Consider the following 17,625-nt stretch of genomic DNA (forward strand, 5'->3'; position numbering starts at 1 on the left):
GGCCACAATACTTCGTCCACATCACAAGGTACGTTTTCTCTTGCCAAACATCGAGGGAAGTATCTCCTAGCATGGCGTATCCAACCTTGGACAGAGGCAACCCTTTATGTCCCCACATGCGTCCTCCATTGCCTGGAGAAGCGGCATGTGGGCATAAGATTGGCGATCATTCATACACTTTCCAGCTCCAGGCTGAGAAGAATTCCTCTATGGGATTTAGAAAAGGTGAATATGGGGGTAGGTACAAAACTACAAATTGTGGATGGATGGCAAACCAGTTTTGGACCAGAACAGCCCGGTGAAAACTAACATTGTCCCATAAAACCACAAATCTAGCAGGCTCCTGATCTGGATCAGAGACAAGCATTGTGTAAATTGCATCCAGAAAAGTGAGCATATGGCCGGTGTTGTACGGACCCAGTGTGGCATTGTGATGGAGGACCCCGTTTTGAGTGATGTCAGCACACATTACCCCCACGCTGTCCAGGGACATTGGTAATTGCCCTCTGTCCTATTACATTTCTTCCGCGGCGCCTGGTTTTGGTGAGGTTGAAGCCAACCTCATCCACATAAATAAATTAATGGTGAATTTCATGGGCATCCAGCTCCAATACTCTCTGTAACAGACAAAAGGATATACAGATGAGTAAATATGGTATGTCTGAAGTACTAGAAGTAGTGTTGCATACATACCTCTACAAAGTCATGTCGCATATTCTTGACTCTGTCAGAGTTTCTCTCAAATGGCACCTTGTAAAGTTGTTTCATCGTCACTCGGTGCTGTTGGAGGATGCGTTGTATGGTCGACAGGCTTACAGCATTGATGTTGTTAAATATGGTGTCATTATTTAAGATATGCTCTCTTATCTCTCGAATCCTAATTGCATTGTTGGCCAAAACCATATTTATAATTGCAGTCTCTTGTACATCTGTAAACAAGCCTCCCTGTCCTCCATGATGTATTTGCCTTTCCACTCTGTACAGAATTCAAACACAGTATGTGTTCAGCATAGGAACTGTAAACAATGTACAAAAAAAGGTAGTACGGCATGATAACCAACCTCATTCATTCAATGCAGTGCAGTAAGTGGATGGCTTAGAGTTACAAATGTTTATGCAATACTATGCAGTCATACGTATTTTACGGTACATTACTGTAATGCTAAAATTTGTCATTAGATAGTTGCATACCTGTTCTCATTTCTGAAGGTTCGAATTATGGACGCCACTGTAAATCGACTCAAGTTGGGCTGGACTCTCAGTCCACTTAAAAAAAAAACTCTCAGTCCACAAGTTGGGCTGGACTCTCACTTAAAAATAATTACAACTTAATAGCAAGTAAGAACCTGATGATATCAGGATGTAAGATGGGATGGAAACATCACCAAATTCACTGAGAATACATATTATCACATTAATTTACTGTTTTCATTCTCAGAGATAATTTGAAGAGCTAACAAACAACTACATTGATGAGTAAAGGTTTTGGTTTATTGAATTCCATTTAAGAGTTTTCTGCTATTTTAAATGAGCACTCCATGTGTTCATGCGCCTGGTTTCTCTGTTCTGTTGCCTCAGCGCGAATAGAAATACGTGGCATGCGTGTGCCACGATTGGGAGTCAGTAAGCTTCTATGAGTTGGAAGAACATTTTGTAATGTGTTCAATTTAAGAACTGTAAATAAATATTGTGATTAGGTCTGCTTTAGATGAATGTAGGCTACCAATGTAGAAATGTACAGTGAACAAAAATATGAACGCAACATGCATCAATTTCTAAGATTTTAGTGAGTTACAGTTCATATAAGGAAATCAGTCAATTTAAACAAATGAATTAGGCCCTAATCTATGGATTTGACATGACTGAGAATACCGAAATGCATCTGCTGGTCACAGATACCTTAAAAAAAAAGGTAGTGGCGTGGATCAGAAAACCAGTCTGTATCGTGGCCTGTGGAATGTCGTCAATGGCTGTGTGAAGATTCTGTATATTGGTGGGAACTGGAACACCCTGTCATACACATCGATCCAGAGCATCCTAAACGTGCTCAATGGATGACATGTCTGGTGAGTATTCAGGCCATGGAAGAACTGGGACATTTTCAGCTTCCAGGAATTGTGCACAAATCCTTGCGATATGGGGCCATGCATTATCATGCTGAAACATAAGATGATTGCGGCGGTATCTCTATGCATTCAAATTGCCATCGATAAAATGCTATTGTGTTCATTGTCCGTAGCTTATTGCCTGCCCATACATAACTCCACCACCACCATAGGGCACTCTGTTGACAACGTTAACATCAGCAATCCGCTCACCCACATGACGTCATACTGCCCGGTACAGTTGAAACCGGGATTCATCCATGAAGAGCACACTTCTCCAGCGTGCCAGTGGCCATCGAAGGTGAGCATTTACCCACTGAAGTCGGTTACGACGCCAAACTGCAGTCAGGTCAAGACCCTGGTGAGGACGACGAGCTTGCAAATGAGCTTCCCTGAGATGGTTTCTGACAGTTTGTGCAGAAGTTCTTCGGTTGTACAAACCCACAGTTTCATCAGCTGTCTGGGTGGCTGGTCTCAGATGACCCCGCAGGTGAAGAAGCCGGATGTGGAGGTCCTGGGCTGGCGTGGTTACACGTGGTCTGTGGTTGGGAGGCCAGTTGGACGTACTGCCAAATTCTCTAAAATTACGTTGGAGGCGGCTTATGGTAGTGAAATTAACAGTCAGTTCTATGGCAACCACTCGGTGGACATTCCTGTAGTCAATTGCCAATTGCACACTCCCTCAAAACTTGAGAAATCTGTGGCATTTGTGTTGTGTGACAAAACTGCACGTTTTAGAGTTTTTTTTGTCCCCAGCAAAGGTGCACATGTGTAATGATCATGCTGTTTAATCAGCAACACCTGTCAGTTTGATGGATTATCTTGGTATAGGAAAACATGCGAACTAACAGGGATGTAAACAAATTTGAGAGAAATAAGCTTTTTGTGCGTGTGGAACATTTCTGGTATCTTTTATTACAGCTCATGAAACATGTGACCTGACGCTTTACATGTTGCTTATATATTTTTGTTTAATATATATGGACATTTCCTGATTCAGAAGCTTTTCTTTTAGCTGTTGCCAGTGTATTGCTAGTCTACTACACTTATTTGATATTTGTAGCTATATTATGTCTCACCGTTGGATCACCAAGAACTGTAAATATACACATTGAGCGCTTCGACCTACTTCATTTCCGCTGATTTCTAGCCTCTACGACCACTACAAGGCCCCTAGGCTATTTTACATCAAAACTTGAGAAAAAACATACCAACCGAACCTTAACTTGACATTGTAGGTTACAGAAACGTATTACATATACAATAAATTGACTACAGTGTCTCTGTGCTGGGCAACAAAATAAAAAGCCAGCTATAATGAGTGTGTGCTGTTTTTGTTCTAGTGTGCGTGTACTGGGAAGTCGAGGTGTCACTGTGAAGGAGTCAAAGGTAATAAGGTAAGCAGACCACCAGCCAGGGCAAGCACCCTTGGGAGTAACTGTTGCAATATTTTTGTTCTCATCACACTATTCAATATTCTCTGTTTCTGTTTTTCTCTCCATCTCTCTTGCTCTCTTTCACACACACACACACACACACACACACACACACACACACACACACACACACACACACACACACACACACACACACACACACACACACACACACACAGGGAGAAAAGGGTTACTCAGGAGAGACTGGTCTACCTGGGTCGGTTGGCTATCCGGGCTCAGAGGGTCACCCTGGATCAGTGGGACCAAAGGTACTTTCCTTACCTTCACTACAGTATGCTCCACATAAAAATTGCCATTAAATGGAAATATTATACATGGCCCGTATTCATAAATCGTCTAAAATGAGTGCTGATCTAGGTTTAGTTTGGCCTTTTATAAACTATTATATGGACAGAGGGAACCTGATCTTAGATTAGCACAGTTAGCTATTTAAACTCTTAAGTTAACACATGACTGCATTGTCCAAGGTTTTGGTACAGTTAGCAGTGTACTAGCCTTGAGAACCTAAGGTTGTACGTTTTTATACCTGCGAAAAGAAGCATACCTGAATCATGTCTTGATTGTCTTTCCCAGGGGGACGTGGGCTCTCATGGACCTCCAGGACAATATGGCAATCGGGTAACTTTCCACAATAAATGTCAGTTTTTTTTGGTTGCTGTATATTTTATATAATCTTGCAGTTCCTAAGACTACAATCCTTTCTATTTCTTCAGGGACCTGAGGGTAGAGAAGGATTTGCTGGGACATCAGGTCTACCAGTAAGTGTGTGTGTGTGTGTGTGTGTGTGTGTGTGTGTGTGTGTGTTCATCCAGTGTAATATTTGCCAAATTGTTACTCTAGGGCATCCCAGGCCTTCAAGGACCAATGGGCCAACAAGGTGCCTCAGGATGCAATGGAACAGAGGTGCAGTAACAGTGCAGTAACAGTGGCTATTGTCACCATATTCTCTCTCTGACAAAAGGTAGCACACCAAGCTAGATATGTATGCTCTCTTTCAATGCAGATGTGGACAGATTCACAATTATAGTCACACACTGTAACTACTGTAGACAGCAGTATTAGTAGTGTGTATCACTACTGTTTATCATCATATAGTAGCACAATCATGACCTATAATGAGACATCCAAAATGTGTTTCAAATGGCACCCTATTCACTAAATAGTGCACTACATTTAACCAGAGCCTTGGGTTTCCTGGTCAGAAGCAGTGCAATAAATAGGGAATAGTGTGCCATTTTGGATGCAGTGCCACAGTCATTTTGCATGGCTACCTAGGCTCCTTGATGCAGTCAAACTGGGGCGGTTTGACAATGTGTCATTAGCTTTGATACTGTAATTGGTTAGATACCATCCAATCGCTGATAACTCTGTTTTGAACAATGTGTCTCGTGCCCCTCGTCACCACAAACAACTTCAATTATGGCTCTCTCAGACTAAAGTATGTAGCGAATGACAGAGCAGCAGAATAATAAGAGTGTGAGTCGTCAGGCTGACAGTCTTTCTAACGGGTGCCAACAATGTCTTTGCAGGGGAAGAGGGGTTCAACTGGTCCACCTGGTCTCCACAGCAGTGATGGATTAAGAGTAAAATGGATACATGCACATCTTTACTTGTGTGTTTCACTACTGTCTGTCAAAATACGCTTTTACCGTAATGTTGATAGTTGTCTTTTATTTGACAGGGTTCACCTGGAGCACCTGGACCAAAGGTAGTCCCTCTTCCTCCTCCTCCTGCTCATACCTTCATCATCGCCATCCTTCTAATAATCAGCAGAATTCAAAATGTTGTGTGTGTGTGCGCATGTGCAGGGTGAACCTCAAACAATTGGAAGTGGGCCACCTGGACCTAGAGGAAGAGACGGTGACCAGGTAACCAGCAGCATCCCATAATGTTGCATCACTCTCGTTGTTCTCCCTTCTCTCTGTCCCTCCTCAAACTCCAGTTCCGTACCCTACTTCTCTTTCACCCTCCATCTCCTCTCTATATCCTCTATATGTCTTCTTCTTCTTCAGTATCTATTCATCATTTTCCTTCGTCCGAAATGGACCCCTAATTATGCGCTTGAGCCGGATCAAGTGAGAAGTGGTATTCGCCAAGCAAGCAGTGTGTTGTCCTTTCAATTAGCAATATGGATCCCCTTGCCTACTGATAGGCTATGTTTGCCATGCTTACACTAATCAAATCCTCTGTCATCCACTAGTGCATATGGGTTATGGGCTTGTGGCATTTGGGACTGGGCATGTGTCTCTTCTCTTTATCAGAGATAGACATTAACCCAACTCTCTGTGGTGTCTTACAGGGTGTCTCTGGGTCACCAGGACCGACTGGACCACCAGGGGAAGCTGGACTTCGTGGGGTTGAGGTAAGTTAATTGTTTTGCCTGGACTGAGCTTGGCTATGCTATATAAATGTAGCAAAATACTTGTATTCTTTATTAGGTTTTTCACAGAAATGCCATTGGTTTGTATAATATTGAGGTGCAATAGATAATACTTGTGTAAGGGTTGTAACATACTGTGTATAGTTATGTCTTATTGTGCATTATTGTTACTCTCTCTATCAAGGGATTGATAGGCCTACATGGAGCACCAGGATTAAAGGTAATAGGTGTGTGTGTGTGTGTGTGTTAACAGTAGGACATTGGGATATTTGAGGTCAATAGAAGGTGGCTCAGTTGTGCTGTAACTGTTGACCTTTACTGTAGGGTCAAGAGGGACGCAGCTCTAGTATCCCTGGCCCTCGTGGTCTAAAGGTAAAGACATTGTAACTCATTATTTTTGCTTTATTCATGTATAACTCGCCTAAATCTCCTAGTCCTCAGATCTCTGAATCTCTCAAATGGAATACTTGAAATCATGCTTACGTTTAATGCTTGATTATATCTCACCTTTGTTTCTCTTATGCTAAAACTCATAACCATATATATCATTTGTACGTATACAGAATCCAATTACTTCAGTACCTTATAAATGGTGACATTGAATGCCTTTTAGAGTAGGCTATGTTTTGTAGTTATTAAGACATGGCCTTCTTTGCACTGCCACTGTGTGGCCAGTCTGCGGAGCTGCACTTGAAATATGAAGGCGAGAGCTCTCTGTGTTTTCTTGTTTGTGTTACATGTATACCATAATGTAAATGTGTGTTAATGCTTGTGATTACCGGTATCTGTTATACTAATGCTGCTGTCCTCTTGGACCAGGTTTCTCTCAATGACTAGCTCATCCTAGCGTCCTAACATCATAATTTGCATGTATATGTAGCACATGGGGATGTGTGAAACTACTCCTCAGCCTTAAGTGTCAAGCTTGCGTCGCCTCATTAGCTAGCTTTTGAGGTGGCGCGATCAGCTAAGATGCTTTAGGGAGCACGGTCACGTGTGTTTGTAAGGCAGAGGTCCAGAGTTCGTGCCAGGTATGGGCTGAATCGGGAGGAGGTGGTACTTGCTAAGCAAGCAGTGTGATGTACTTTACACATACAGGTGGATGAAATATGAATTCCATCCAATGTACAGGATATATGTGTGACTGGTTCCATTTCTCTTCTAGGGACACCAAGGGCCCCCTGGAGTCCCGGGACCGAAAGGGATCAAGCTATACGCCCACGCTCCCTTCGATATGAAGGTATAGTCAAGCCATGTCAGACCTGGGTTCAAACACAATTTGAAATCTTTAAACTACTTTGATCATTTGCTTTAGCCTGCCTGGAGTGCGAAGTGGGTGTTTTTAAAATGATTTTCTATTGGTTTCATTGCAACAGGCAAGTTCAATAGAGCACAGCTGATGTTTTACCGTAATTTCGGTTAACCCAGATCTAAAGTGTTCCGTAATAGGTCAGATGCTCCATTAAATTCTGGGTCCATACGTGTTAAGAGAAGAGATCAAAAACGAGGATCAGAGCTGTAACAAAGAGCTCCACCCTCTCTCTTTGCAAGTTACGGGCAAATGTCCCCTCCCCTTCAGAATTTCAAAAGATGCTAACTCCTGCAAAATTGTGATTTGTCCAACCCCCGGACAGATCTACAGTACCATTTATGTTTACGTAGTCTGTCCACGAGAGATTACCAATACCACTTTTAGTGCCCGCAATTGTGACCTGATAATAATATTTTTAGTGATTAAGATTATCATTACTGTGATTAATCAATAAATACTGTGATGTGTGTGGAGTAATATCTACCCTTTAAGAAATCTGTATGACAAATCAGAAAACCTCACTGATTGGTGTGATGGAGGTCAGCTGACCCTCGTCTTTTCTCTCTGCAGGGAGAGATGGGTGAACTGGGTGAGAAGGGCTGTAAGGGTTCACTAGTAAGTCATCTCCTTGTTTCTCACTCCTCATGCATATCTAGCTTTTAATCAACCACAGTCTGTTTTATGGGCAGAATCATCCAGTTACATTTTATTTGACAGGGTCGTGTGTGTGTGTGTGTGTGTGTGTGTGTGTGTGTGTGTGTGTGTGTGTGTGTGTGTGTGTGTGTGTGTGTGTGTGTGTGTGTGTGTGTGTATGTGTGTGACAGTGTTGTTTCACTATGACATTTTAGTCCACCATATGACTCCCCTGGTATAGGGAGGTTTCTGTCCATGGGTGTTATGTCACTAGAGTTGTAATGCAAACCGCTACCTCTGTCGTGACAATGGTCATCTGACATGAGCGGTCGTAAATGGACATACGTTACAACGCCATCATGTTCATGTCATAGCGGTGCTATCATGTAGTGTCTCCTGGAATCCTAGCTTTAGATTCAGAAGTTTAACAGTCAATTAGATGAACTGTCCTGTCTTGACTTGTCTGTTTGTTTGTTCAATCAACCTCTCTGTCTGCCCTCAGGGTTATGCTGGCCACATCCATTTTAAAGGAGCAAAAGGGGACCAAGGGGACGTTGGTACTGAGGTATAACACTGACTCCACAGAGGGTATAAATGTAATATGAGCATTATGCCATTACACTGTATAGATGACTGACCTACGGAATGACAGGCGATACATGATGTTATGACTGATGTGGTTATGATGATGAGAGTGATGGGAGGATTTCATGCCTCTGAGCAGTGTGATAGAATGAGCATGTGATGCAATGTAATAATGTGGTGTTGGTTTCAATGATTAGCTGTGAAACAGTACTAAGTGATAAGAGGACTGAGAGATATGCCTTCTCCTTTTGGAGGACTGACTGTCATGAATTCCCTTTTAGGGAAGGCCAGGGAAGGATGGGAATCGAGGACCCGCTGGATATAAGGTAGCTGTCTCTTCAACTGACCAGGAAACCCAGGTGTTGTAGTAATATCCTCGTGGATACCGGACGTCCTCACAAGTAAAACAAGGAATACTTCCCTTGTGGCGACATTTCCCAGGTCCCCATGAGGACAAAGGCTATTTTAAGTTTAGGGGTTGGGTTTAGAGTTAGGATTAGAATTAGGAGATAAGCTTTAGCGTTAGGGGTTAAGGTTTAGGTTAGGATTTTGAATGGAAATCAATTTTAAGTCCCTACAAGGATAATAAAACTGTGTGTGTGTGTGTGTGTGTGTGTGTGTGTGTGTTGTGTGACTGTACATACAACTATGTTGATTATATGCTATTTTATTATTTTAATGTATGATTTTTTAAATTTATTGGCCCATCCTCTTCAGAGGACAGAGATAACTTACACTTTTTGCTGTTACATGTACATTCTACACACATTTTACATACTTTTTTTTACACAGTAAAAAAGAAAAGTGAAGACTAAGGGGGATACCTAGTCAGTTGCACAACTGAATGCATTCAAACAAAATGTGTCTTCTGCATTTAACCCATCAGTCATTTGACATACATTACATCTGGATAGATGGTATTTAAACATATCCGGTATACATCTATTGATTTATAAATATATAATAGATAATGAGCTTTTAATTTCACCTCTCAGCCCATCCCACCTATCTCCATAAGCCTCCCTCTTATGATTTCCATGTGCCATATATTTTTCAACTGTGCTGGGATGTGTTAAATAAATTCTGAACCTTTCTAATCACGTAGTATCTACAGATTGTTAAAGATTCATATTTTTAGTAATGACTATACTGTTGATTGATTGACTATGGCTTTCCACATCTCACAACAGTGCTATTTGTAAGGTTAGAATAATTATACAGTCTTGCCCTTCAGGGGAGAAATGGGAATCACGGTTCAGCAGGTCCTGATGGAATCCCTGGACCATGGGTCAGTCATTACCGCAATTATTTTCATGTTTATAGTGTGTGTGTGTGTGCATGTGCGTGTGCGTGTGTGTGTGTGTGTGGGTGTGTGTGTGTGTACAGTGCATTCAGAAAGTATTCCACATTTTGTTACTTTACAGCCCTATTCTAAAATAGATTTTTCTTAAAAATCCCCTCATCAATCTATCGTTGTCCTGTTGGAAGGTGAATCTTTGCCCCAGTCTGAGGTCCTGAGTGCTCCGAAGCAGGTTTTCATCAAGGATCTCTCTGTACTTTGCTCCGTTCATCTTTCCCTCGATCCTGACTAGTCTCCCAGTCCCTGCTGCTGAAAAGCATCCCCACAGCATGATGCTGCCACCACCATGCTTCACCATAGGGATGGTGCCAGGTTTCCTCCAGACGCTTGGCATTCAGGCCAAAGAGTTCAATCTTGGTTTCATCAGACCAGAGAATCTTGTTTCCCATGGTCAGTGTCCTTTAGGTGCCTTTTGGAAAACTCCAAGTGGGCTGTCATGTGCCTTTTACTGAGTTGTGGCTTCCGTCTTGCCACTCTACCATAAAGGCCTGTTTGGTGGAGTGCTGCAGAGATGGTTGTCCTTCTGGAAGGTTCTCCCATCTCCACAGAGGAACTCTGGAGCTCTGTCAGAGTGACCATCGCGTTCCTGATCACATCCCTGACCAAGGCCCTTCTCCCCTGATTGCTCAGTTTGGCTGGGCGGCCAGCTCTAGGTAGAGTCTTGGTGGTTCAAAACTTCTTTCATTGAAGAATGATGGAGACCACTATGTTCTTGGGGACCTTCAATGCTTCAGAAATGTTTTATACCCTTCCCCAGATCTGTGCCTCGACACAATCCTGTCTCTGCGCTCTACAGACAATTCTTTAAACCTAATGCCTTGGTTTTTGATCTGACATGCACTGTCAACTGTCTGACCTTATATAAACAGGTGTGTGCCTTTCCAAATCATGTTCAATCAATTGAATTTACCACAGGTGGAATCCAATCAAGTTGTAAAAACATCTCAAGGATGATCAATGGAAACAGGATGCACCTGAGCTCAATTTCGAGTCTCATAGCAAATGGTCTGAATACTTATGTAAATAAGATAATTCTGTTTTTTAAATGTGCCTACATTTCTAAAAAACCTGTTTTCACTTCGTCATTGTGGGGTATTGCATTTAGATTGATGAGGAAAATATTTATTTAATCAGAATAAGGCTGTAACTTAACAAAATGTGGACAAAGGGAAGTGGTCTGAATACTTTCCGACTGCATTGTACGTGTGCGTGCGTGTCTGGCAATGATAGATTTTTGTTTACGTGTCTACAGGGACAGAAAGGTGGTCAGGGTCAAGATGGTGACCCCGGGGAGGTGAGTCAATGTGCCTGAGATTTTGCCTGATAATGTCAGTATCAATATAGGTAGAGAAGTATCTCAGAGAGTGCTGATCTAGGATCAGTTTAGCGTTTTAGATCATAGTGATAGGATTAGAATGACTAAGATTACATGAACTCCTACTCTGAGACGCTTTATGAACACATGCCCTGGTCTCTCTGGCCTCCCCATAGGTGACCATGATTGGCGAGGCCGTGTTTGGCTCCGGGGGTGCCAAAGGACAACAAGGGTTGGCTGGCCCTCCAGGTCCCACTGGAGTTACTGGTCCCCCAGGTACTCTACGCATATCTAGCATACACACCCTCATTGATATTCACCCTCCTATCCAATCAGACGTTGAGTAGCACTGTATAATCCCGCCTCATTCACCAACTTGACCAATAAGTGTGTCTGTATAGCTAAACATATCAACCTGTTTTCCAGGTAGCACCGGTTTCCAGGGGCCTCCTGGATCTCCAGGTAAGTGCTGATCCTCACTCATTCATTCACTCACTCACTCATTCTCCATCATCGCAATCAAGTGTGTACAGGGGCTCTATCTTCTCCTTCACAGCTCCTAACTATGGAGATGATCCCTACAATCGTGGAGCGAAGGGTCGCAGTGGACCTAAAGGGGATAAAGGAGACCAAGGACCCATCATCGACGGCAAGCCAGGCAGAGAGGGCTTTCCAGGAACAACTGGGGAAAGTGGAGACCCTGGACCCCCAGGACCATCTGGAGACTCAGGTAGACTTACTCTCCAGAAATAATGTAATGTTCACAGCTCTGATATTGTTAAATCAACCTGATCTCACAAGCTCACATTTACTTTTCACATGAGAAATGAAACAAATCTATAAATTACTCCCATTGAGATGATTAAAAATAAGGTACTTGTTTTTTTCTTATTGTAGGAAATCTTAAGGGCTTTATAGGACCTCCAGGGGAAAAGGGAGCCAAGGGCTTGACAGGCGAACAAGGGTACAGTGGCCAATATGGTTTAAAAGGTGAGCTCCCTCTGATTCTTCATGGTTTCTGATTGGATGGACATTCTGGGTCATCACTGCTTGTTGATGGGGCTGTCCACAAACCCTTCTGTCTCATTGGTGGAATTCCACCGACATTGGCATTGTGGTGTGTCACTTGGTATCAAGTGTTTGTGTCACTTTGTGTCATTGTGTCACTCTTTCTCCACTACAGGTCAGAAAGGAGAGGTCTGTATGTTGTGTACAGGAAAAGGGTCTGGAGAGCCGGGACCCCCAGGACCCCCCGGTCAGCCTGGATTCCCAGGTAACAACACTTGCAGCATAAAAAAATGTTCACATAGAAATGTATTGTGTAAGGGCGTCCCGAGTGGCGCAGCGGTCTAAGGCACTGCATCGCAGTGCTAGAGGCGACACTACATATCCGGCTTGGATCACGGGCTGTACCACAACCGGCTGTGATCGGGAGTCCCATAGGGCGGCGCACAATTGGCCCAGCGTTGTCTGAGTTGGGGGATGGTTTAACCGGGGGTACTTTACTTGGCTCATCACGCTCTAGTGACTCCTTGTGGCAGGCCGGGTGCATGCAGGCTGACCTCGGTCGTCAGGCGAAAGTGTTTCCTCCAACACATTGGTGCAATTGGCTTCCTGGTTAAGCAGGCGGGTGTAAAGAGGCGCAGTTTGGCGAGTCATGTTTCGCAGGATGCATGACTCAACCCACCCCCTTCCGAGTCCGAGCCCGTTGGGGAGTTGCAGCGATGAGACGAGATTGAAATTGAGGAAAAAAAGGGGTAAAATACATACCCAAAACATTTTTATTGTGTAGAACAAAACTGATTGTCTGTCACATAGAACGGGGGATCGTGTCAGCTCTTCATTATAGTTCTACCTGGAACAATCAGAGTCCATTTGAATGCACCCTCGTCTCACAGGCTTTAATGCAGGACCAGGGCCCAAAGGAGAGCCAGGATTCAAAGGCCCATCAGGACCACCTGGTCAACCGGTAAGACTACCTACATGATTACTCCACTATACAGATACTGAATGCTATTATATTTTACCTTGCAATGTCACTGTGACACTGCCTGGGGTTTTTGCAGTTATATTATTTCCATAGTGACACCTCTTCCTTTGTAGCGTTGCTTAGATCAGTGGTTCCCAAACTTTTTTGAACTGTTACACTTCCCCATAAATGTATATATTGCCCGCCATCTCATTGGATCTAATACTGCAAATCATCTATTTTCTGTGACAAACATTTTTAATAGATGAAATAGGGTTTCTTTGAAATATAGTTTGCATAGTTTCTTACTCAAGATTATTCCTTTTTTGTGTACCCCTTATAAGAGCGTCCCGCAATCCTCGCCAGAAAGAAAGAAGCTCCAGTAAAATAGGTCTTTAGTTTTGAAAGGTTTGAGCTAGAGACCAGTGGTTTTATGCGTTGTAAAGGTGCAACCATGGGCTCAAAGCCAAATACTCCGGTTTTTTTGGTAGCAAATCTGTGCTGTGGTACAACTAAGCCTAGTTAGACTTGCCTGTGGTAATGATTCTCACAAGCAAAAAATTATACAAATGACTTTTCTCGTGATGTGCGCCCCTCAAATGATACAAATGTAACAGCCTGAGCGAATTGGACTTGAAACAACGATACAGGTGTAACCATGTGCCATTCAATTTATTGTCTGAGCAGCACTGGTGCTCCCAATTCAAAATGCCATGTGAATTCCACAGGTCCCTTTTCTAAGTGTTCAAAAAAATGATCAAGATTAGGAAATGTTTTGCAGCACACCTGAGCTCCTCAAGCACACAAAACCACTGGTTCAGATCTTGTATCCATGTTGTTGGTAGGATACCATATCATTGGTGTTGCTTGGGTACTGTATCCATGGTGCTGCTGGTATACAGTATCCATGGTGTTGCTAGGATACTGTATCTATGGTATTGCTGCAATAATTTATTGAAGGCTTCTGGGTTACCGTATCCATGACAACTCCTGTCTGCCTTACAGGGTCCCCATGGCCCCTCAGGTGTTCCAGGGCCCCTGGGGATGAAGGGAAATCCAGGTTCCCACAACCACCGCGGGATAAAGGGAGAGAAAGGATCCCCAGGACTAGCTGGCAGATCGGGGAAGGATGGAAATCACGGGAACACTGGCTTCCCTGGACGCAAGGGCCAACGAGGCCCCAAGGGTGATCCGGTGAGGATTTTCAATAGCTACTTTTTTCTGAAATGCAAATGATTTGAGTGCATTTTTAAGTTCTTTAAACTGAAGTAAATTTGTAATTTGGGAGTACTGTCCCTTTAAAGGGGGGCTGAGCTTTTGAAGTTTTGAAGTTGAAGACTTCTCCTGTCGTGGAATATTCTAATCAAGTGAGAGAGACTTTCTCATTTCTTCAAACAATCATCTTTATTTAATATTGATTAATTATTGCAACGATGCTGGTCGACCGCACACTCTTAAGTGTGTTGCAGAGAGTTTAACCTCACCGACAATCCTGGTTCTTATATAAACGTCCTCTCACTATCAACTGTGTTCATTTTCAGCAAACTTAACATGTGTGAATATTTTTATGAACCTAGCAAGATTCAACAACTGAGACATAAACTGAACAAATTCCACAGACATATGACTAACAGGAATTGAATAATGTGTCCCTGAACAAAGGGGGGTCAAAATCAAAAGTAACAGTCAGTATCTGGTGTGGCCACCAGCTGCATTAAGTACTGCAGTGCTCATGGACTGCACCAGATTTGCTGTGAGATGTTACCCCACTCTTCCACCAAGTCACCTGCAAGTTCCTGGACATATCTGGGGGAATGGCCCTAGTCCTCACCCTCCGATCCAACAGGTCCCAGACGTGCTCAATGGGATTGAGATCCGGGCTCTTCGGTGCCTAGATTATTATATATGTGTGTGTGTAATTATATATGCTTTATAAAGAGAATAGATTCAGGCCGGTGACACCGTTACTATGAAACTGCCAGCTGTGTACGTTGCTGAATTCTTGCTAACAAGTTTTGTTATTTTCTACCAGAGCCATATTATATATTTTTGATTGATGTATTTTTTAACTAGACAAGTCAGTTGAGAAAAAATATGATTATTTACAATGACAGCCTAGGAACAGTGGGTTTACTGCCTTGTTCAGGGGTAGATCGACATACTTTTACCTTGTCAGCTCAGGGATTCGATCTAGAAACCTTTCGGTTTCTGGCCCAACGCTCTAACCACTAGGCTCCCTGCCGTTCCTTAGCTAGCTACAGTATCAGTATCAAATAATTTATCAAACTAAATATAAATGTTGATATTAGTTAGCAGGGGTCTTTACTTCAACATTATTGTGTTTTGATGGATTTCCAATAGGGTTAGGGTTAGACCTCTGGTAGACCCCTTTTCCATTTGTTTGACTTGAAATCAAAGCCTTTGCTAATGCCCGATTTTTTTTCGGGGGAATATGGTTGAAAAATGTATCTATGCCTTAATTTCCCAAAAATATAGTCTCTTAGCTTTCATTTGTAGCCCAATTTGACATTTTCCAATTAACTTTACATTTTGGTGCTAATGGGTCCTTTTACGTGGAAATTACACTTTCTGAATGTTCAACATTTGTTACTGTGAAGCAGTAATGTTATGCCAACTAATGTTTTGTGAAGAACTGATGTTTCATGACGGACTGAGGTTATAGCCTGTCCCCTCTGCCAGTACTATGGGCCGACGGGTCTGAAGGGAGATGTTGGTGTCCCAGGCCCTCCCGGACCACAGGGATACCAAGGACCAGATGGGTTGCCAGGTCCAGTAGGCATAGGACCTCTTGGCCACCCAGGATCTAAAGGCAATAGTGGGGTACCAGGTCTATCTGGCATAGCTGGCTACCCAGGTAAAGCAAAACACATACTTGCATGCACACACCACCTCTCATTGAAGCCATGAAGTACCCCGGCAGACCGGGGTACTGCAAGCTGTTGTTTTTTCGAAAGCAGAATCCTCCCCTATAGTCAATGTGAAAATTGCAATCTTCTTGGGCAATATTTGTGTAAATAAACAACAAATGTGAAGACAATCATGGAAACAATAATTACTTCTATTACACCAGAACAGTCAGAAGTTTACATACACTTAGGGTGGAGTCATTAAAACTCGTTTTTCAACCACTCCACAAATTTCTTGTTAACAAACTATAGTTTTTACAAGTCAGTTAGGACATCTACTTTGTGCATGACACAAGTAATTTGTCCAATAATTGTTTACAGACAGATTATTTAACTTTAACTGTATCACTATTCCAGTGGGTCAGAAGTTTACATACATTTAGAACACATTTAGAAGCTTCTAATTGACATCATTTGAGTCAATTGGAGGTTTATCTGTGGATGTATTTCAGGGCCTAGCTTCAATCTCATCATGGGAAAATCAAAAGAAATCAGCCAAGACCACAAGTCTGGTTCATCCTTGTGAGCAATTTCCAAACGCCTGTTGGTACCACGTTCATCAATAACAAACAATAGCACGCAAGTATAAACACCATGGGACCACGCAGCCGTCATACCGCTCAGGAAAGAGATGCGTTCTGTCTTCTAGAGATGAACATACTTTGGGGCGAAAAGTGCAAATCAATCCCAAATCAACAGCAAAGGACCTTGTGAAGATGCTGGAGGAAACAGGTACAAAAGTGTCTATATTCACAGTAAAACGAGTCCTATATCGACATAACCTGAAAGGCCGCTCAGCAAGGAAGAAGCCACACTCCAAACCCGCCATAAAAAATCCAGATTACGATTTGCAACTGCACATGGGGACAAAGATCATACTTTTGGAGAAATGTCCTCTAGTCTGATGAAACAAAAATAGAACTGTTTGGCCATCATGACAATCGTTATGTCTGGAGGAAAAAGGGGGAGCCTTGCAAGCCGAAAAACACCATCCCAACCTTGAAGCACGGGGTGGCAGCATCATGTTGTGGGGGTGCTTTGCTGCAGGAAGGACTGGTGAACTTCACTAAATAGATGGCATCATGAGGACGGGAAATTATGTATATATATTGAAGCAACATCTCAAGACATCAGTCAGGAAGTTAAAGCTTTAAAGCTTGGTCGCAAATGGGTCTTCCAAATGGACAATGACCCCAAGCATACTTTCAAAGTTGTGGCAAAATGTCTTAACCTCTCTGGGATATTCTGGACGCGGGAGCGTCCCACCTCAACAACAGCCTGTGAAAGTGCAGGGCGCCAAATTCAAAACAACAGAAATCTCATAATTAAAATTCCTCAAGCATACAGCTATGCTCATCGCTACAACTCCCGTACGGGCTCGGGAGAGACGAAGGTTGAAAGTCATGCGTCCTCCGATACACAACCCAACCAAGCTGCACTGCTTCTTAACACAGCGCCATCCAACCCGGAAGCCAGCCGCACCAATGTGTCGGAGGAAACACCGTGCACCTGGCAACCTTGGTTAGAGCACACTGCGCCCAGCCCGCCACAGGAGTTGCTGGTGCGCGATGAGACAAGGATT

The 17,625-nt window shown here is 43.1% G+C and overlaps 1 protein-coding gene across 1 annotated transcript in view; it reads left to right on the plus strand.

Annotated features, from left to right (window-relative positions):
• Nucleotides 1-17,625, plus strand: part of LOC112260235 (collagen alpha-3(IV) chain-like) — a 59,154-nt gene that overhangs the window by 22,398 nt on the left and 19,131 nt on the right. Inside the window, exons 2-26 of the mRNA XM_024435175.2 lie at nucleotides 3,449-3,502; nucleotides 3,721-3,810; nucleotides 4,136-4,180; nucleotides 4,276-4,320; nucleotides 4,403-4,465; nucleotides 5,092-5,145; nucleotides 5,244-5,270; nucleotides 5,371-5,430; nucleotides 5,862-5,924; nucleotides 6,127-6,162; nucleotides 6,267-6,314; nucleotides 7,108-7,182; nucleotides 7,825-7,869; nucleotides 8,390-8,452; nucleotides 8,754-8,798; nucleotides 9,707-9,760; nucleotides 11,085-11,126; nucleotides 11,324-11,423; nucleotides 11,574-11,609; nucleotides 11,704-11,877; nucleotides 12,045-12,137; nucleotides 12,331-12,420; nucleotides 13,046-13,116; nucleotides 14,122-14,310; nucleotides 15,817-15,991. Of these exons, the coding sequence (XP_024290943.2) occupies nucleotides 3,449-3,502; nucleotides 3,721-3,810; nucleotides 4,136-4,180; nucleotides 4,276-4,320; nucleotides 4,403-4,465; nucleotides 5,092-5,145; nucleotides 5,244-5,270; nucleotides 5,371-5,430; nucleotides 5,862-5,924; nucleotides 6,127-6,162; nucleotides 6,267-6,314; nucleotides 7,108-7,182; nucleotides 7,825-7,869; nucleotides 8,390-8,452; nucleotides 8,754-8,798; nucleotides 9,707-9,760; nucleotides 11,085-11,126; nucleotides 11,324-11,423; nucleotides 11,574-11,609; nucleotides 11,704-11,877; nucleotides 12,045-12,137; nucleotides 12,331-12,420; nucleotides 13,046-13,116; nucleotides 14,122-14,310; nucleotides 15,817-15,991 (1,837 nt within the window). The remainder of the gene's footprint in view (nucleotides 1-3,448; nucleotides 3,503-3,720; nucleotides 3,811-4,135; nucleotides 4,181-4,275; nucleotides 4,321-4,402; nucleotides 4,466-5,091; nucleotides 5,146-5,243; nucleotides 5,271-5,370; nucleotides 5,431-5,861; nucleotides 5,925-6,126; nucleotides 6,163-6,266; nucleotides 6,315-7,107; nucleotides 7,183-7,824; nucleotides 7,870-8,389; nucleotides 8,453-8,753; nucleotides 8,799-9,706; nucleotides 9,761-11,084; nucleotides 11,127-11,323; nucleotides 11,424-11,573; nucleotides 11,610-11,703; nucleotides 11,878-12,044; nucleotides 12,138-12,330; nucleotides 12,421-13,045; nucleotides 13,117-14,121; nucleotides 14,311-15,816; nucleotides 15,992-17,625) is intronic.

This window comes from Oncorhynchus tshawytscha, linkage group LG10 (assembly GCF_018296145.1).
Source record: "Oncorhynchus tshawytscha isolate Ot180627B linkage group LG10, Otsh_v2.0, whole genome shotgun sequence".
Classification (NCBI taxonomy): Eukaryota; Metazoa; Chordata; class Actinopteri; order Salmoniformes; family Salmonidae; genus Oncorhynchus; species Oncorhynchus tshawytscha.